This window comes from Sander lucioperca, chromosome 20 (assembly GCF_008315115.2).
Source record: "Sander lucioperca isolate FBNREF2018 chromosome 20, SLUC_FBN_1.2, whole genome shotgun sequence".
NCBI classification, from domain to species: domain Eukaryota; kingdom Metazoa; phylum Chordata; class Actinopteri; order Perciformes; family Percidae; genus Sander; species Sander lucioperca.
The window spans coordinates 8,325,584-8,346,887 of NC_050192.1; the positions used below are offsets into that span (position 1 = coordinate 8,325,584).

The 21,304-nt window shown below is 39.9% G+C and overlaps 1 protein-coding gene across 1 annotated transcript; it reads right to left on the reverse strand.

Moving 5' to 3' along the window:
* Positions 1-1,015: 1,015 nt before the first annotated feature.
* dcn (decorin) lies at positions 1,016-20,785 on the reverse strand. The gene is made up of 8 exons (XM_031313310.2): positions 20,515-20,785; positions 12,367-12,596; positions 7,794-7,906; positions 6,669-6,882; positions 5,572-5,685; positions 5,147-5,240; positions 3,679-3,817; positions 1,016-2,479 (listed from the first exon to the last, which is right to left on the reverse strand). Exons 2-8 carry the CDS (start codon positions 12,575-12,577, stop codon positions 2,279-2,281), a joined length of 1,086 nt encoding a protein of 361 aa, XP_031169170.1. The 5' UTR covers positions 12,578-12,596; positions 20,515-20,785; the 3' UTR covers positions 1,016-2,278.
* Positions 20,786-21,304: the final 519 nt, after the last annotated feature.

Below are 21,304 nucleotides of genomic sequence, written 5' to 3' on the forward strand. Positions count from 1 at the left end.
CTATTTGTATATATAGATTCATATATGTCTTGTAAATGTATACAGTACATTCTGACTCTTGGCTAAGTTCTGGAGTTCTGCACAGGATAAGGGAACATAGAAAATAGATGGGAGGCTTCACTTGGAACAATTTAACTGTTATGAAAAATGAGTTCTCAAAGGCTTAATGACTAAATTAATTGAATTGTTAAAAAAGTTTATAGTTCAGTGTAGTTTGCAAAACTTGGGTCTGTTACAAGATGCTGTCATTGATTAAATTTACAATTCTGTTTTAATTTAAGCCAAAAAAGTAGCTAAGACACATCTATTCCTATAAGACTTGCTGCTCATATCCTAACCGAAAATAACTTGAATGATGTTGAATTGAACTTAATGAATGGCCCAAATGTTACGTATATAGAACATAGAAGAAGAATTTGACCCATATTTACTCTTTGACAAGAGTAGTCTCGATGGTCTGTAATTTGACTTATTGTTACTATATGACAAGAAACCAGTGCTTTGACTCTGGCTAAAGTGTTTGATAAAAGTGAAAATGATTGATAACTTTTTAAGTGCCCATGAGGCTGAAATGTTTAAAGCCAGATTTCTTTTTGGCTGTTGTTTGGGTGCCTTTCGTTGACAAGTCCTTATCATAACTCAAACATGAATATGCACGGATATCTCATAAAATGCTACTTTTTCCATGAACATGTGAATATCTTTGATTAAATCCACCATGGCAACCTTATTGGACATTTCAAGTCTTTGTCAAAGTTCTTTTTCAATCAATAATATGTGCCTGAAGCACTTTTGTGTAATGTGCGTGTTTGTTGTTTATTAATGTGTCTCACCTGTTTCTCAGTACATTTTACCTGTGCCTCCTCTTGACCTTGTTCGCCCGGAAGCTGCTGCCCTATTTGTATTTGTGCTGTAGCTAATGTAGCGCCATCCAGTGACCGGGAGCACACATCTCCATTCACATAATTGATAATCAATGCAAGTTCTGGTCATTACATGCATCAAAAACTGCTACTTTTTCCATTAGTATTTTTATTTTGTTCAGGACACCTTAGCTGGAGCCCCTGCTCCGGAAAAAAGAAGAACACCTTTGTTGCTGATATATTAAGTCTGAGCTATGGTAAGTGCTTGTGCCTTTAAGCAAATTAAAGAGGTTTTTATACAGCATTTATATACAGCGTCTATACATATAACATTCGCACCAACATTGTTGCAGTGGGCATGCTAGTCCACATACGATCCAATTTTTTCTTGACTCTTAAAAAAGAAATAAAGGGCAAGAACACATGGAAAGAAATACATACACACATTAACAAGAGATTCCAGAAAGAACCAGGTTCAAGTTGAAAGGAAAAAAAATAAGAGCATGCATATAAATCTTTGGGAATGGCTTCTGTTTAAAACATATATGGTTTATTCTACATTTTCTATAAGCTATTTTCACCTTGTTTTTGTTTTTAATGGAACAACATACACTAGGAGAGGAACAGGAGAGGAAATGTGGTGAAGAAAAAGTATAAAAATACCCAGAACTAAATCAACACTGAAGCAAGCACAAGAAATCACAATGTGATAGAAGTCACGTTTGCTTTTATCTCTACTTGAATTGCGTACAATACAAATAGAAACTCAGGAGTTCTTTCAAGGAGTGCAGCGTGGTAATGTTACACTCTGAATGCTATTCCTAGTACACAGGTAATATCTAGTACATTCTAGTATACCAGTTGTTAAAGGTATTGTAAAACACAAGTTATCCCCTTGCTGCCTGCTCTACAGGCAAGCTTTTTTATAATTCATACACTGGCTGAAGGTTGATCAAAATGGGATTATAACATTTTCCACTGAGTAAGGTTTCAAATCTTTTTGGCTAGGAATCACCTCTGACTTTTAATGTATCCACTGAATGAAATAATATATTACGGCATGTATGTGAGAACATATTTGTACATACATTGTTAATGCTTGCCTAACTGCTTCTATGAATGATGTGCTGTGTGTGAGAGCATCACCATAGTATGCTGGTGTTTGTTGTAAGCCGTGTGTGTTACTACTGTTGCACCAACCTTGAAGCTAAATAATGAAAATGATATGTTGTGTTTGAGGTCCATGTCCACTAGAGATTTGAAATGAGTGAGTGGATTAATGACATCATCATTTGTGGGGAGGCAGTGTTGGTAGGGGTCAGTGTTGTGGGGCTGTAGTCAAACATGCACACTTAGAAAACTTTCACACACTCATTTACAAACACACACTTCCTTGCGGTGGCGCGCGTGACGCTCTACTTCTTCCTGTAGTTGCCGAGCTGGATGGCAGAGCGGTCGAAGACGCAGCGGAAGGTGATGGGCTGAACTTCCCAGTAAGGCACAGGGTTGCTGAACAGGCTGATGCCAGAGTACATGGCCTTCTTGTGGTTGAGGCCAGGAGGACAGAAGTCCCCTGTTCCTACTGCAGCAATCTTGTTGGCATGGAGGTAGACCACCTAGAGAAGGGATTTAAATAATGACAACCTTTGGTCACTGAGTGGGACGTGCATGGCAATAATTTAGTTTTTCGAAAAAAAGCAGATAAAGAAGATAATCATAAGTCATCATATGAATAATAATAGCTCAAGAAAGCTAAATTGATATTTTTTTCTTCAGGATGTTTAACTAATAACAGCCAGAAAAGGACTTCCTGTATCATACTTCATAATTAAGAGTTGATGCTGCTTGATATCAGAAGCACATAAAAAACATATATGAAAGGCTAAAAACAATCATGCAGCTGATCATTGTGTTTTTAACACAGTCGCCCTCGTCATGCAGCGCTGAGGGGGATAAGAAGGATCTTAGAAATAAGAACAAAAGGAGGGAGGTGCCACAAACTCACTGGGACAGACAATATAATGCTAATTACAGATTCCAAAGCCACTAGGTCCAAAAACACCAAAGTCATAATGAGTTACAATTGCCATCTTACGCAATGGAACATGCATAGGACAGAAGACAAAGAACATAAGAGCTAAAAATATTTTAAAAAAGATCACAAAAATATGAAAAACCTCATTAAGTTCCTCTGGGTATGTAGTTTCTACAATTAAAACCATACTGAGCACGCACTGACTATCTACTATAATAATTGTCATGTTAGTGTTGATTTTTTAAGTTCACATTCAACTTTGTATTCTTTTCATTTCATACAAAACATCCCAAATTTGAAGGTGGTTTTCTTTTTTTTTTATATTCCCATATTCATATTTTATTCCTGTGGCTTTTGCTCTTGGTACTACAACTGCATTGTCCCAATCTCTACTTAGAGAAATCAGGTGTGTTTACACTTCCCCCTACTGCCAAAACCTGTAATATTATAGTATGATAGGCTATCAACACTACTCAATAAACAAACTAAATGAATCCATGTGACTTTTGTTGAGGGAAGCCTGGCTTGTAATCGGGCAGTGAAACAAACCAAATGCAAAAATGCAACAAAGTAAACCTTTCCAGTATGGTTTAGATCAGAGAAAATGAGCAGCGTGTGATCACACCGTAAGAAAATGAAAAACATAACTATAATGCTCAAGTAGAGATAATTTGCTGGAACTAAATGGATGCAATAACAATCTTCCTATGATGATAAACCGCTGGATTAATAACACTAAGATATACAAGTGGTTACAATGCTAAAGAAACCAGTATGTACCTGGATGTACTTGTGGTCGGGCAGGCCAGCAGGAACACTGGTCAGAGCGTTGTTGTCGAGGTGCAGCTCTCGCAGGTGGGGGACGTTGGCCAGAGTGCCATTTTCCACAGAGCTGATCTCATTGTAGCTCAGACCCAGTCTGCAGGACAAAGCAGCAAGTACATGATACTTGGAAATGTGCAAATGTGTAGCAGAACAAGAAACACAAGAGCACACGAGTGGAGAAACCAAGATAGGGACATCAACATTTGTCTCCGGGTGCCAAAATTATCGTTAGTCAACAATATGGCGCAAAAAAAAAAATAACATAAGGAAATGATACCGAAATCTACCGCTGTATTGAGGTCATTACTTTCCAAGTCGATTTCTTAATTATAACTGAGTGGAAAATAAAAACCATCCTTCGCTCATATCCTCTACAACCTACTCCACTTCATCAAAGATCTCTTTGTTCTAGTTTGATATGCCATCTTTGGCACAATCTGAGCAGTAATCTCATAAACACAAAGTGTATCCACATTTTATGCGCAAACCAGTTATTTTGATTATCCAAAAACTACTGTTTGGGTCTTAAGTCTTTTTATACAGTAAATCCCTTAAATGGTAATACCAGAGTAAAGCTAATACATGTCAAGCCAGAGAATAAAAACATGAGACAGCATGAAAAACCAAACCAAAAAAAAGGAATATCATGTTTCCAAAGGGGATGGAATTATGAAATAAGGCAATCTTCCTCTTACAAATGAAAAGCTGAATTCATTAGCAATAAAACTTGTTAAATACACTCAGGGGTTTTCCCACTACAACCTTACTTAGTTTGGTATGACCAGTTTAGACAGATACAGCTGATATTATTCAAGTTGAAATAACACAAATGTCATCTTACAAATGAAAACAGTTGAATTTATAAGTAATAAAAAGCACCTTGCGAAATTCAATACACTCAGGAGTTTTCCCGCTTAAACCTCTCTTGGTCTGGTACGAGTAGCTATGGCTAATGTTAGCAAACTTTAGATAGATACAGCTGTGTGACTGACATACATGAAAGGCTGAATTCATGAGCATTACAATGCACCTTGCTAATTATAATACAGTCAGGTTTTATTCTGCTACAACCATACCTAGTTTGGACCAGTAGCTTATGGTGGCTAATGTTAGCAAACTTGAGATAGATAGAACTGACATTATTCAGTCAATGTGATGACTTTATCAGTCACTGCTTGTGCTATGTGTTAGCATTTACAAAAACATTAAAATGATTATATAGCCTAACAAAAGTAAAACAAGAAGCTAACTAGGAGACATGACTCAAGACTATTAGGAAATTAAGGGACTCTCAAAGTACAATGGCATTGTAATTGCCACTTCTGACCACAATGGCTGCTGTTCAGCAATAGTTACATAGTCTCCCTTTAAAGTATATGGTAAACATGGGTTTATGTAAAGAGAGAATCATAATTCATATTACTTTGCCAGGTTCTTCAGGCCTTGGAGGTTGGCAGCCATAACCTTGGAGATCTTGTTTCCATCCAGGTGGAGCTCAGAGAGCGAGCTGGGCAGACCTGGCAACCCACAAGACAGGCATTTTATGCAAAAATCTCAAAAACGCACACATAAATTATCAAGGAGCAGCTGTTCCCAAGTCTATTAAATCCAAAAGATCATTCCAATATATCATTTTACTAAATGCACCAGATATGTTCCCACCCTGAGATAGGCTAGGCTAGTTTTGAATTACTGTGCAGTACAGTCTGTGTTTTATCACATTGAGCCCATTGATTTAAATCCAAGCATGTATTCTTTTGAAAGAAGATGTTTGTTTTTGGCTGACCCTGACTGAATAAAACTTGGATTAAGCCAAATTATATGTGGAAATATTTATCAGAGCTTTACCTTTTGGGATCTCTGTGATGTTCGTGTCTGCAATGCGAATGTAAGAGACCCTTTTCAGGTCAGCAAAAGCACTGGCCTCGATTCCTGCGCTTTTCAGAGGGTTGGACCCGAGCTCTGAAAAAAGTTAAGGAAAAAACAGTTGAGACAGAAAAAAAGAAAAGAAAGAGAGAATGGCAGTAACGGATCATGTCTATGAAGTTAATTTCTTACAGGAACACAGAGCTGAGTCATGAGTTAACAAAGTCTTAGGCAAGAGAATAGCTTGTGTTTGCAACACAGCCTTTCGCTACGCCAGATTCCCAGATTTGTCACGGATAATAATTCTCATATTATTGCATTTTAAGTGATTGAATCCACACTTTGAGCTTCAGTTAAGCAATGACAGAATGACACTTTTTAATTTGTGGAACAGGAAGTTTTACAAGTTAGAGATGTGTTGCCAAAGTGAAGCAAAAAAAAAAAAAAAACGGAATGGGGATGAAGGACAAATAATCTTTTCTGGAAAAAACTAAACATATTCTGTGTAGTCATGCATTAACAGTCTGTAGAAGTCTCATCACTTCCCAATTGTGATGTGTAAATCTTGTCTCAACAGTGAAATGTCATAAGGCATACTTTGCTTCTGGTCTTTCCAAACCAAAATCAATCAAATTTACCATTGACACGCAAGTATCCCCTTTAAAATGACTGTTTTTATCCTCTGCGGTAGTTGAAGGGTACATTGAATGGGTCCATTGTTTGGCTTGGAACATTTGAAGCACTCCTGAATAAATCTTTTAAATAATTATCAAACAAAACTTATTTATGCATCACTTTGATCAACATTTAACAAAGGCTAAAAGAGGATCTTGTTTTTCATGAAATTCCTAGAAAACTCGGCACAGACTGCGGAAACATTAAATTTAAACACTAGTTTCACTCTGGGTAAATATTTTTATCACTCCTGCGGAACTGTGGCCATCCGCAAAGTCACGGATACACCTCTGGAGATGTGACCTACTGCTGAAAAATATACGTCATACCTCTTCAAACAGCTAGTGCTATACAAATAAATCTCTGCATTTTTCAACAAAGCAGCGACAATTTTATTCTCATACCCATGACGATGACATGGGACATGCCCTGGAAGGAGGCCTTTTTGATCTTGGTGATCTCATTCTCGTGGATGCGCAGCTCCTGCAGGCTCTTAGGCATGTTGGCGGGCATGTCCTTCAGCTTGTTCTTAGACAGGTAGAGACGCTGCAGCTTGGTCAGAGGGCTGAGGGCCTTGGCGTGGATGATGGTAATTTTGTTGTTCACCAGGATCAGAGCCTTTAAGGAAGAATCCCAGGAAGATAGTGTTAAATATTGTTTGTTTGTTTTTTCTTCCTGCATGGTGTAGTAGAGCTTTTACCACTATCTCCACAACACTGGGAGGAAATGAACATTTAGTCTGGCATCTTTACAGCAGTTTAGTCAGTTTCAACAGTCTGTTCTTAATCAAATTTACAACACATTCTATAAATATGGAATTTGAACTTTATTGGAAACTTTACATTTATTTTCTTCCCCACAGAAACATTTAATGCTACAAATGCACCAAGGGTACAATTACAAATGTGTACTTCCCATATGAGATACTTCCCAGATGAGATTCTACAAAAACAGGACATTTTTCCTGTGCTGTCAAGGTGGAGGGCCAAGTTCAAGTCCGCTCTGGAGTTATCCCTAATGCATTTGCTGAGGACTCTCACTCCTGCTGTTCCACTCCCATGTAAAGCAGACATGGGGCAATGTGAAGTATGTGGTCCATTTCCTTAAGAGGCCAGTTACGTTACACTGGAAACAGCCCTGGCCATCAGACGGAGGTATTTATTGCAAGCAAGAAAGCTACAGGAATTTGAGGGCGTGATGGTCTAAGGCCTACGGGTGAATAGTTTCCATGCACCTGGAGTCTGGGTGAGTGGAGGATATATGGAGGAGGATGAAGAGAGTTTGGGGATGGGAGGTGAAGTCAGGTACATGTTTTTAAAATGAGCAATTACTCTGGGGGGGTGGTACCATTTTACACAAAACTGAAGAAATGCATGAATGAATCATTTAAAAACAAGATGTTTCCCCATGGGGATCAACAAGGTTCATATTGAAGAAAGGTTGCAATGGTTACATAACAACACATAACACAACATTAGGAATCATACACAGACATGGAGCTCTGCAGATGGACCTGAAATGTCTCTTACATGTAGTCCTTTGAGGTTCTTGAAGTCATTCTCCTTGATTTCAGTGATCTTGTTGTTCTGCAGGTCCAGCAGGGTGGTGTCGTCTGGGATGTCCTCAGGAACTGCCGTCAGACCTGATGGTGAATTTTTCCAAGACATTGTTTAATCAGATGTTGGGTATGAGGGTTAGAAGCATGCAAATGCAATACATCAGTCAGAATGATGGATAATGGGAAACTAAATTTGAGGTGAGGTGGTGACGAGAGGTTAACCACAATCTGACCGCAACAGGAAATGGATACAAAATGGTTACCTACTTGTCTCCATGACCATGGTTATTGTTTGATGGTCAGTGTCCATCAATTGTAAACTACATACTGAGGCCCTTTAAATCAGGTCGGTTGTATGTTAAAGGCCCTGAAAATAAATGTTCTTATTAAGTTTCTAAATTCAAGCAATAAACACAAAATGTTCTGTTGGAACAATTTTGGTACTTTTGCTTGAGAGATTTTTGTGTTTTTGTCCTGGCTTTTGTAATTACTTTAAAGTGGGCAGTTGGAAAAGGTGATGTCACATATGTGCACCAGACAGAGTTTAGCAACAGTTGTTTGGTTGTTTATTAATGCTGCTGGCACTGTCCATCAAATCTGATTAAATAGTAACTAGGGATGTTTTTTCTTCTTCTGAACTTTAACTTTGATTGTTGCTTATTTAGTTATGAACATTGAATGTTGACGAGAAGTACTTTAGATTTGAAATGAAGTTTTCAGGGGCTTTACACTCTTAAGAACTGTCATGACAGAGAATCAAATCTGGACGAGCTGGAAAGAGTAACCCAGTTTACAGTAGCAACACTCAAAGTCTGCTTTGTCAATGTAGCATGCTACATAAAGTCTCGATGAAAGGGACGTAGAGCAGAGCGGGTTTTATAGTGACATTCCAATGGGACCAAACAAATGTTTCATGTGCTTCGAGGCACACATGGTGGAAATGGACCTTAAGACAAATTTCCTTTGGAGTAAGTAAGCGACTGCATACCTGGACACTGAGCTCACGCTATATCGTTTTGCTTGGACTTTATCATGGAATGGCTAATGTGACAGAAAATGGCATCTGTAGTGAAAGACTGTTTGGTTGAGTGGACTTGCTTTTAAACAAAATTGAGCGAAGACAGCTGGGAGTCATGGTGTATGCACTTCTGCATCCGTGGTAACCCAAAAAACCCACTGAGATTCATAATGGGCAGTTTACATTTCAGAAGAAGAGGCGTAGAATAAACTGTTTAACAAAAACGCTTACATTCTGCATGTCTAGTCCACATACGTATGTCTGGACACATTTTGTCCTAAAAGCTTGTGACGACTTCTGCTCAGCTCACCCAAACATTACTTCCAGCTAGGTTTGCTTTTTTCTCAGCTTTTCCAACTCGGCAGTGAATGACCCACAAACCATCACAGCTGTTTGTGGTCACCACCACCATTGCAGCACCACACTATATACTGTACCTCTATACTTTCACACACATTATTTGTTATTGTTTTTCTCTAAAAGTAAAAGTTAGACTATTTCAGCCTATGCTGCTTCAATTTGTAATACTCTTTTTTCAAAATATGTATCATGCGAGCACCCCAACTTAAAGGTGCTGTAGGTAGGATTGGGAAGATCCAGGACTTTTGAACAAAATTTGAACATCGACAACTTCTCAGTCCCTCCCCCCTTTCTGCTAAAGCCCAAAATGGTCTCCTAAGCCCCTCCCCCCACAAGGGAGAATTAATGCGTGTGCATGAGCAGTGATTGACACGCAGTTAGACACCCCCCCTGGCCCTGATTGGTGCATCTGAACAGGGAGCTGTGGAGTTTTGCAAATCACACTACAGGCTGTAGGTGGTGCCAGAGGAGCCGGATTTTTTTTTTTTTTTAATTACCTGCTTCATGTAGTTCTACTCGAACATAGGGTCAGTGTCAGCAAATATGACTGAAAGTTAGTTTTATGTCTTACCTACTGCACCTTTAATGTAAATGCAAAACTACAATGCCTAGAAAAAGTATTTAAAAAAGGGCATTCCAGCATTTAAAATGGGTCTGTTAGTGTGTTTAGCATCACTGACAAGTTTAAAGGTAATTGTTTAAATTTTCATAGAGTAACGCCCAGATTTATTTTAAAGAAATATGCTTCAAAATAAAGAGTTAACTCAGATTTTATGTTCGCTTACATCCAACGCTCTTCACAACAATTTACAGTTAACTAAGTTATCTCATGACAAACACAGTTGTGTTGCTTCCTGTAACAGAAAATGTGGAGAAAAATGTGTGGGAAACACAAATGAGCTGTTGATTTAACATCATCTTCAACCATTCAGTATCCTAAAAATAAGTGAAAAATGTTACCACTGCAAATTCATTTTGGTATAAGATTACCTGCTGAACAGATAATTCCTGGCATTTTTTAAATTAAAAACAGATATAAAACTAATACTCCCCTTATACTGGTACTACAATACTAATGTACTGCAAATACAACTACTTGGGCATATAACAAAAAAAATGATTAGCGCTGTAATTACTGCCATGATAACAGTAACATGAACTGACTTATGCAAATAAATTATTTGAATGTAATGTTTCGGTCAGCATCTCACTTTTCAGCTGATAGCAACTTGGCAGGAAATAAACAAGAAAAACGTGACTTTAAGTCTGGCTCCCACTATTATAGTCACTATTAATCACTCCATTTTAAAGCAAAGTGATCGGGATATGAAGCATATAATTGCTTCAGACTGGGCCGGACTTATTTTAAGCACTTCCAAGCATTAATGACAGTGTTTATGTTTGGAAGTGCCTTGCCATGTCTGTTGCTGTGGCTGGGCAAGACGATTTGATCTGGCTGCATCATCAAAGGCCTGATTGCCTTATGGGATATGAGTACATTTGGATTTATTACCACACATCTTACACGATCACTGTTTATAAAAGAAAACATTTAAAATCAGAGAAGCTGCTGATTGTGCCACTAGGTAAATCTTAATACTTGTAAGCAGTATACACAGTTGTGCCAGTCTATGGATAATCAAAACCTCATTCTAACGGAGTTGGCAAATATAATCACAACTCATTTGAACCCTAGGCAAAATTTTCTTTCTTGAATGTTTGTTTAGCTGTCATCCTGCCAGCTGCAAACCCACGGAGCAAAATCCACATCTACAAAAAGGTGCTTTGGGATAGTGTTCCCAAATATATACAAATAAGTTTTAATCCTGTGTGTGTCTAAAAGTGTGAGTGTGTGTATGTTTGCGTGCAGGCCAGCAGGTCTGGGGAACAGATGGAGGAGCGGGGCCAACAGTGCTAATGCAGGAGTCGAGTATCCAGCCATGGAGCTGTGTCTCTGGGGAAAGTGCTGCGCTGACTGGGACCCCGACTAGAGGACTGATGTAATGGAACTGGTCTTTTCCTGAACATCACTCTCTCTGACTGTCTGTCGCTCTGACTGTTGAGCCACCTGGGTCTGCTTGTCTGTCTGCATGCTCTGCTTATACTTATACTATATCCTGAATCTGTAAACGCTATTTCATTTCACCGTCTCAACGCTGGCCCTCTTAAGCTTACTAAACCAACGTGGTTATGAGCTGGTTATGTCTGTCTACTCCTCTTTTTATTTTATCCTCCCAGTTTGTCCATTTGTGAAACTCCCTTCTCTCATTTATCTACCTCCTTGAAGCTCATGACCCATCCTTTCCAAATAAAAGGAGAGCCAAAAAACTATCAAACACAACTGTGTAGCAAAGCACGTTTGTGTAATATACAAGAATAAATGAGGTCAGGGACTTTTCTATGACAGAGTTTGTGGGATGACTCAAGCTGTTGTATATGCTATGCATCAGATTAGACAGACAGAGTGGATACGCTCCAAACAACGAAGATGACAATTAAGGAAATAGTTGTGACTGCTGAATTAAAAACTCGGCAAATTAAGTGTAGACGTTTGACCTTGGTGAGTAAGCTTAACATTGAAAAACAAGTTTTGAAAGTTTTGTTCAGGACTTTCCAATGCCCAATCTAACATTTAATTTCCACCACTGTTTGGAAAACAATTTGGCCAGAAAGGGCATATAATGTAATTGTTCTAGAAAGCCCACAGCATCTGTGAGCATTTAAGGTGTCAACTTGGGTGTCATGTTTTCTGGAGGACTTCACAATAATGTGACATAACATATACCCCTAGAATGAACATGTGGGTTTGGCTAGACGCACGAGACAGTTTGTACGTAGAGTCAGGAACCTTTTCTGCTCTTAAAAAACAGTAATGTCACTCAGCACAATAGAAGTACAATAAAACTACTGCAGACACCCATCTGACCTCATCTCTTCCATTTACGTGACCTAATTTGTTTGAAATCCAGATCTGAATGGAGGATTGGGCAAAGAAAATGGATGTGAACAAGAAGTTTGTTGCATTTACTCTGAACTGCAATTCAAATCAAGTCACACTGATTGATTTTAGGGATTATGGGCTACATGTAGCATCAGTCCAAATGATCCAGATGACTGGTGTGTAGGATTATACACAACCATATGAACCATTAGTGGGAGGTCTTACCGAGGTCCGAGCACTGGATTACTCGCAGGTGGCACTGGCATCTGAAGGGGCACTTGGGTCCTTCAGGCATGACAGGGAAGCCTACATCTGGCCCTTCAGGCAAGCCTGATCCTGCCTCATCTTCCATCATGAAGTCTAGAAAGCCAGACTGGCGGAAGGGCAGAGCCCAGCAGGCCGTGACCAGGAGCAAAGAGAGACAGGCTGACCTCATGGTGCTGCTAGCAGGGAGCCTGGAGGACGAGAGGACACATTTCAAAGGTTTGGGTGGATACACTTTCAAAATAGTCTGTCTATGATTAGTTTTGAAACTACCATACTTGGTTTAACTGTTTGTTTACATTCACTGTGAAGGAAGAAGGACACAGTGAGAGAAAGACAGAACACAGGAGAGTTATTGAAGACCAGAGAAGCAAAGGGCAAAGGTGAGAGGTGGAGGGGTGAGAAGGTTAAACACTTGGGTGTAACAATTTAGTGAGGTTGGTCAAATAAGCTTTTTAACTGGTCAGTTTTAAGCAGAAGGTGAAAGGTGATAGACCATGGGTTAGCGCAAACCCAAATGAGAAAATTACACAATAGTACTTTATCAGAAGGGACAGGCTGTACAGGTACATAACGAATGTGTTACTAAGGAATGGAGGGCAAACAAAAAAGACCTATTCCCAAAGTAGTTACAATAGTAGACTACTATTTAACCATATATCAATCTTTAGTTAACAATGTATCCATTAGGGTACTTTTAGTTATCTATTTCAACCATTTTTCCATTCTTTTTTTGCTATTTGTACAGTTTATTAATATTCGCTTTGGCATCAGCTTTTTTGCCCTCCAACTAGTTGTTTTAACCATAGACTGTTAATATTAATGGACAACGCATCCAGTTCGGCGAAGTGCTGCAAATGCGGAAGTGCCTTAAACCTGCATTCTATCTGAATTCCAGCAGGGGGCGACATGTGCAGTTGCAAAAGGAGTTCGGTTTCTGTAGAAGTCTATGAGAAAGTGACCCACTTCTCACTTGATTTATTACCTCAGTAAACATTTTCATAATAAGTTTATGGTCTCAATCGCTAGTTTTAAGTCTTCTGCAACACAGAATGATGTTAATTTTTTGAATTATGATCTCGTTGATTTTAAAACCGGCGATTAAGCAGGGGGTGTTTTAGGGCGTGGCTATGATGTGATTGCCAGTGAAAGTGTGTAACGTAACATAGAGTGTAAGCAGCTCCTCCCTCACTCCTCCCTCTCGTCTAAAATCGTCACATCCGCAACAAGGATGGCTGCGCCCGTAACGGCAAACTCGACGACGGATAGCAGATCTCCACAAACCAATGGGTGACGTCATACATGCGCTGTCCATTAATATACAGTCTATGGTTTTAACACTCTCTCAATCGTAACATGTAGTTTTTAGATGTGAAACGTGACTGTGATTACAGTTTTTATTCAAATTATTGTTGTTTTTTTTAAATCAGTTGAACTTTTTCAACCTAGCCCCTGCAAGAAAAGTACCTGTGTACTTATGAGATTAAAGAGCAAACTAATGTTTTACTGTTGGTCGACTGATCTAGATACCATAATACAATCTGCCAATGTAAATTGCTTTTGCAAAAGACAAAAAAACAACATTGATTGCAGCATAAGGAACATCTGCATTAGCTCTTGCAGGAATACACAGGGGATGCATTAAGGGAAATTCCACTGCCACTGTACAGCACTGTGCTGCATTTTCTATTCAAAGTAATAAATCACAGTAATCATTTGTTTGCCATTAAAATCCTTTAAGGAGCATAGATCTGTAGGAGTGGAGTCACTGGGAGAATCCTGCTTCCTTAGGACACACATACACACACACACACACACACACACACACACACACACACACACACACACACACACACACAAAGACCCAGCAATCTGCTTGTCATGCGTATAGCCAAACGTTGCTCCTTCCCTCTTGGTTCCACAATAATTGAAGGGCGGATTTGAGCCGCAGCTGCTAACAAATGATCTGGGAGTAGCTGTTCTGAAGCGGACCTTGACCTGAACATCATGACCAGGATGATGAAACTGACCCAAACCAGTTGGCCAGAGCTGAAAGTGACTCTGGGCTGGTTTATATGGTCTATGTGCATGTGTATGGTGCTTATAAGCTGCATCTTTGCTTAACTTCTGTCATTTGAGTGTATATTCACATGTTTTTTAGGTGTGAATAAAGCAATAGTTTGTGTCTTTAAGTGTATTAAAGCAAGTGCACAAGTTGTATGTGCACCTTTATATGTAAACATGTAATACATGAAAAAAAGTTTAAGTCTTTTAAATCAGTGTGTGCCTTTGAGCATAAGAGAAAAAAGAAAAAGAAAGAGATGTGCTGATGTAGTGTAAATCCAGGTTAGGGTTACGTCAGGTCACGGGATCATGGTTTGGAGGGATTCTCAACACAAGCAGTAATTAAAGTTTGTGTCCACAAAACAGCCACCGCTTTAACACACTGTACAGTTTCAGTCCAGTGGTTACAGTGCTTGGATACAGTATGACCAAGCTTGAAATCACTTTCATTCAGAGGGGAATTGTGTTGGGTGGGATAGCTCTGCATCTTAATGTTTCTTTTTTACTCTTGTTCTGTTGCTATGAAGCGAAAAAAAAACTAAGAACATTCAAAAGGATGATTTCATAAGTCGGCACTTAGAGCCTGGAATCGTGTCACACTATGTTTGATGTATAGATGCGAAGAGTTTTCCATGCAAAACGTTTGCCATTTTGTCTCACTTGGAAACATGGAGTATGTACTGTAGTGGGAGGCGTTGAAACAAAGAGCTCCGGTCTGAACATACAGTAGATCCAGAGTACACGTTGTTCCAGTCTTCGACAGACTGAGTAATCTTGGCTGTGTTAGGCTCTCTTATCTAAGCGCAGCTGAAAGCTCAATCCAACGAAACCTTGTCTGCAGACTTGGCAGCAGCATTCTGCCAGTGTTTTGTTTTAAGGATGCAAAGCACTCTTAGGTTAAAAAAGTGCTTTTAGAAGCTCTTGATGGTTCATTTTAACCTGCTTGGATGCCAAATGGGGTTTTCTCATAGTTTAATACATTAATTGCCAATACTGGAAAGTATATTAAAGTCAGTGTATCACTTTTCATAGGAGGTGATAGTGTTGTGAACTCCTCACATCTGGTACATCTTGCGGGCTGGAACATTCAGTTATCTTTAAAGTCAGTGTACCAGCTTTGCTTCAAGGAACAGCAATGCACAAAAAATGTCTCACCGCTGATTACTGAACCTTATCTACCTGCTTTGACCCATTGCATTGGTGCAGGATTTCAGATGGCCCTCCATATGTCCTGCCATCAATCTATCAACCTTTGTCCATAAACACTTCCGCAGCTTTTAATGTGAGCCAGACGTGCAAAAATAAGAAGAAGAAGAAGAAGAAGAAGAAGAAGAAGAAGAAGAAGAAGAAGAAGAAGAAGAAGATAGTGATCTTAAACTAAGCTCTATGGGCAATTGATGGCTGCAGCATTACTGCAATAACAAGAATTACTCATGATGAGACTAAAATGAAAGATTTTGAAATCAAACTAAGAAAATTGAATATAAGGGATTTCCAGGGATTATTGTTTGGGACATGAACTCACAATTTGTAACCACAGCTGCAGAATAAACCATATGTGGTATTGATATTAGTGAGTTAGGATATTTGGGAATTGGAGATGGAGGGCCTGTACATTGTACATTACAGTGGTGAAATAATGGGTCAACCAAGGCCTGTCTGTGAACATGACTGTCACTCTATATTCAAATCCCAAAACAAGGAATTATGGTCAAAGGCAGTGTTTTTTTTTTTTTAAGTTGAAACTCAAGGCTTTTCACAGCTTTTACACCTGGGATGAGCCTCTACGCAAGAGACAACCTGCTGTACCTCGGGCGTTGGTTCTTTCATTACCAGTGCTCAGATGTGTCCACCGGCCCTAAGAAGATGCCCCCCCCCCCCACACACACACACACCTAGAATCTACTGAACACACGACACAGGCTCCTCAAACACACGTGTGTGTGTGTGTGCATGTTAAACCCACAAGGCTGCCAACAGAACATGCTGGAACATGACTTGACAATGCAAACTCTACATCTCGCCAGTATCGGCAATTTTAATCCCCTCAAAGAAGATTTCTGTTATGGGATAAAAGGTATTCCCCTTTATCATTTTCACTTTGACAGAGGAATCCTAGTGATCAACCAAGCTGGAAATCAAAAGGGCTCATTTAGTGCCCTGCAGCTTAGGAAACATGATCTGACTTTGTATGACCTTTTCCTAAAAAAATCTTTTCCAGTTTTTTTTTGTATCTCCACTTGTTTTTTAATAACTATTACAGACAGACCATGTTCCCCATATTACTTACTATTGGCATTCATTTTAAAACATGGGTTTTACTATTTGGGTATTGGGTATTCCATTTGTAACATTATAAACTCTTCTCTCCTCTCCAAAGTTATTTTCACAATATATCATTATGAAATGATATGGGGCAACTTGACTGGCCAGCATCACGTCGTGGTACGCCGGCAGTTTGCCAGCTTACAAGATGAAAATGGGACAGGCTTTATTCACAAGAAGTGGACTGTCACTAATCAGTGCAAATATGGAAGGACTTGGTACACACTAGTTTCCTACTAATGAACTTTTAAAAACCACGCACATGAACGGATCTGATGAATTTAACCATTTTTATTTTTGACCTAATTCTGATAAAAGCGTATGGTGACTTTTGTGAAACAGGATGTACTAGTACTAGTAGTTCATGCACTAGTAAAGAAAGTTATTGATTGTTTCTATGTTAATCTGTATTGTCATTTCACTCTGAACTTAGATCACTGGTGAAACAAATCCAACTGAAATGATAGTTCAAGGCCTTCCGAAGAGTTTGAAAGGGCTTTAAATGGTCAGCAGATGCCTGTTGAACTATGGTGGGTATAGAAAAGATGTATCAAAAAGTAAAAAGCATGAGTAGCTTTGAGAAAGTTTAGTCTGTATTTTCAAAAGATTTACAATCCTAGTAAAAGGGCATGTGGTAAATAGTACACGAACCAACATCATGTCTTTTTCTCTCATGTCTCTGAAACCTGTGATTCATCATCCCATCTCAGACGAAGGAGGTTGACATTTCCTGTGGCGGCAGCATCCTTGTCAATTCTTCTGTGCCCCTCTTTTGTCTCATCCCTCTCTTCCCTCCCTACACTCTCCCCCAAGTCTGGCCCCAGCATTACTAATGATTCCCAGACAGGAAGCAGAGCTTGCATGAGGGAGTAAAGTAATTTTTTCCCTCCTTTGCTTTGTCACTTTCTTCTCTTTGACACTGCCTTTCATTGAAACTCTCAAGCTTATAAAATCTGTGAGATACCCGCAGAACGATTAGCACATCAGCAAATCTTTCACTTAAACTTCTGCAGTGTGAAAGAAACATACGTTAGCGTTCAGCCCCATGCTGTCGTGATTTTAGCAAATCAAACCACGTTGCAATGAAGGAAACAATGTAAAGCAGACAACTACCATCCTGCCCTCCACCCTGGTCCGCTACCTTCCCCCCTCCCCTCTAACTCTCCACAGGCCTGCGTCTGCCTCTGCAGAGCGTCTGTCAGCAATGAATCATTGGAAGGTATTTACAAGGCCACAGGACATTTAAAACACGTGTGGCCCTTTTAACCCATCAGCAAATGAGTGCAATTTCCCTCCCACGCAGTTGCACACATAAGCATGATCGATAATGACACTGCAATGTAAAAAATTAATGATGATGATTTTATAGGCTCTTCCTTTGACAGTGGTGGGAGAAGTCAGCAGTCGTTATTTTCAACAAATGTCTGATATATCAGGGGATTTTGTGAGTGAGAATATGTGTATCTGAAAATATGCAAAGACATGGCCAACAAACAATTTCAGAGCCAAAACCTTCCTGTAACAAGGAGTTTGGAGAAATCTCGTCCGGAAAATAGCCACCCATGCAACCATGTATGTTTGAATGAGACATTTTTTGGCTTCAAGATTTCCCAAGACTCTTTTGACCACTACAATCAATATAATTTCTTCATGCAGAAGAAATAAAGTGTCAGAGCCATAACTATTATTGAAAGATCATTCAGGGTCTCTAAAGCATGCCTGTTGTTTGGAGCCATGGCATGAGAAAGCCAGCGAGTGGTTAAACCACATTTCAGCTGTTCCATGAGAAGAGCTGTCGGCCTGCCATCAACCTCAGTCCCATTATCAACAGTCTGCGCTGCACAGACGTGGACAAACTGCCCAACCTTCTCTCCCTTTCTTCTCTTTCCATCTCCTCCTCCCTTTTTGTGCTCTTTCGGTTCCTTCCCCGGCTTCTCTCCCATAGCTTATGGTATTTTCTTTCTCTGTCTGATCCTTAAAACTTTGGCCAGAAAGACTGACATGTGAAACTTTCTGATATTCCAGTGAGCAAAGGGGGGAAAAAAGTCTTCATGGCTGATGTCCATTCAATTCCATTGTTCTTTTGCTCTTTTTGACCCTGCGAGTTGAAGTCCAGATGGAAAAAATGCAGCCCCTGAGTGCAAATCTGGGCCTTGTCTCCTCCTAACCTTCCATTCACTCATTTCTGGTTCAAATGTTAAACATCTGCTCAGCTCAGCTCAACAGTATGAACTGCTGAAGTACTTGTATTGCTCTGAATGTATTTTAGTACACCGTTTATGCCTCTTTTAGCCTCTATTCTATTCTAAGCCCAACTTTTCCTTCTATTTAGTTTGTCTCACTTTTCCCTTGTTCAATTTCACTCCTGTCCACTCAGTGCAGCTGAGCCTTATTAGGTGTTTTCCCTGCTGGCAAAAAGGATGTAATGAGTTAGCTGAGAGTTGTGTGGTGGCTTGCCGGGAAGCCTTCAGACCTCTCTTTGATAGAGGAAGCTGTACCATTACAGGATTAATGGCTCTGTGCGTTGCCAGGTACAGCTTTTTTTTTGTTCATCTCCTCTTCAAAGCCGCTCACTTTAAGTTGCCCCTAGCAATTTGGGTTCTGTTCTGCTCCTGTGAAAACAGCAGCAAACTGTGGGCAGAGAAGGTTCACATTGAGAAGAAACAGGGCCGCAGAGCAGACAGATAAGAGATTGGGAATAGAACGGTCTGGCTACAGTCTCAAATGAACTGCTGAAATGGACAGTGTCAGAAGCAGCAGAAACAACTTTTCCATATCAAGTTCTTGACAAGCACTAATGGGCTGAATCAACACAATGGAATCCTCATTGTTGTTTTAGCTTTTTTCCCCCTCTCCTCATTTTTTTGTAGACTGCCCAAAAAACACCACAGGGAAAGAAAAAAAGAGAAAAAGAATGAAAGAAAGCTAAACAAAGAGAGAAAAGGAACACATGAATGCAACAAAAACATTTACCGCTGACATTAGCAATTGTTGACTGTAAAAAGAAACAAACTTTCTGCCTACCCCTCACTCAACCCCTTGTCTTTATGTAAGGACTACAAATCTGATCATGTATACAACTAACAAACTCAAAAAGCTAGCTTGAGGAATGCACTTCATATGGGTTACATCCAAACAATCAACAAACACTTTTCTCAAAAAGCAAGTAAAAAACTGCAAGCTGAAATTGTAAACTAAGAAGGTACTGAAAACCTCACATGGCACTCAGTGGTGGATACCTTAGAGATTAACAATGGGCCAGGAGAATACGTTTTTTTGGCAGGGGAGTGAGGTACCAGCATCAACTGCACTACCACACCCCCTTCCCTAGCTGCTGCTCTTTTCACTGAGCTGTATGCAGATTGGACTGGAAATGATTAAAGGTCTCTCATCACAAAGCTGAAAGAGCTGTGGGAACAATACCTGGCAACATATCTGAAATACACACAACATACATAAATGTATGAAGAAGTGAATCAAACACAGTCAAATCCAGTTTTAACAATTGTAACTGAAAAAAACACAAGCAGCAGTCTTTTAACTTTTGACTTTTAAATCCTGAATGATAGATTTTGTAATGCAAAAAGTCACAATCCAGCAAACTCTCTCTATTTCTTTAAAAATGAAACCATAGTGAAACCTAACGCCTTATTGCTAACCTCACTTCACCCATTATTTTGCATACTTTTCTCCACTCTCGGAGTTAAAGGAATAACCTACCTGTTCTCAGTAGAACCAAGGCAAAGAGAGTAGAAGTGTGCAAGATGAGCTTGACTCCCAAAAATCCAGACGAGTGGGGGGATGAGACTGTGAAGTGGCTGTGAGGGCCTATGGGGTAATTGGACTCGGAGCGCGTGCAGCCAAGATCAAGCAGGTGTGCTCTGTCACAACAAGGGGAGGAGAGAGAGAGGGCGAGAGACAGAGGAGAGAGAGGGGAGAGAGATAGAAGGAGGGAGGGTCCGACCGCTGAGCTCCTCTCAGGACCGAAACAATTGGTGGAAAACTCCCCCCGTTCTCGCTGCGTGCTCCAAAAACAGCTGGAAATGGAGAAGGGAGGAAGAAAAAAAGGGAGAGAGAGAGATAGAGAGAGAGAGAGAGAGAGAGAGAGAGAGAGAGGGAGACAGGGAGAGAGGGAGACAGGGAGACAGGGAGACAGGGAGAGGGAAAAGAACCAAGAAGGAAGGACGGAGAAGAGAAAGAGGCAGAGAGTTGGAGTTTAAAGAAAAAAGCAGTGATTCAGCCACCGTCACTGTGACATCTGGTAATGATAAGTCCTGTGTGAATCTTAGGAGAGAATGCTGCACACAAACTCTCATTCTCCCTCTTTCACACTCTGTCATTCATCCTCATTCAGCCTCTATTCTGACTAGCCCAAAAAACCAAACCAAACCACACACACACACACACACACACACACACACACACACACACACACACACACACACACACACACACACACACACACGCTTTTGTCTAATCTATTCAGATTGGCACCTCCTCCCAGTCTTGA

Coding starts and splice junctions, on each gene's coding strand:
- dcn (XM_031313310.2), bottom strand. CDS start 12,577: ATGAGGTCAGCCTGTCTCTCTTTGCTCCTGGTCACGGCCTGCTGGGCT. Junction 3,818..5,146: donor GGCCTGAAGAACCTGGCAAA/GTAATATGAATT, acceptor TTTGTCCTGCAG/ACTGGGTCTGAGCTACAATG. Junction 2,480..3,678: donor CCGACCACAAGTACATCCAG/GTACATACTGGT, acceptor TCCCTTCTCTAG/GTGGTCTACCTCCATGCCAA.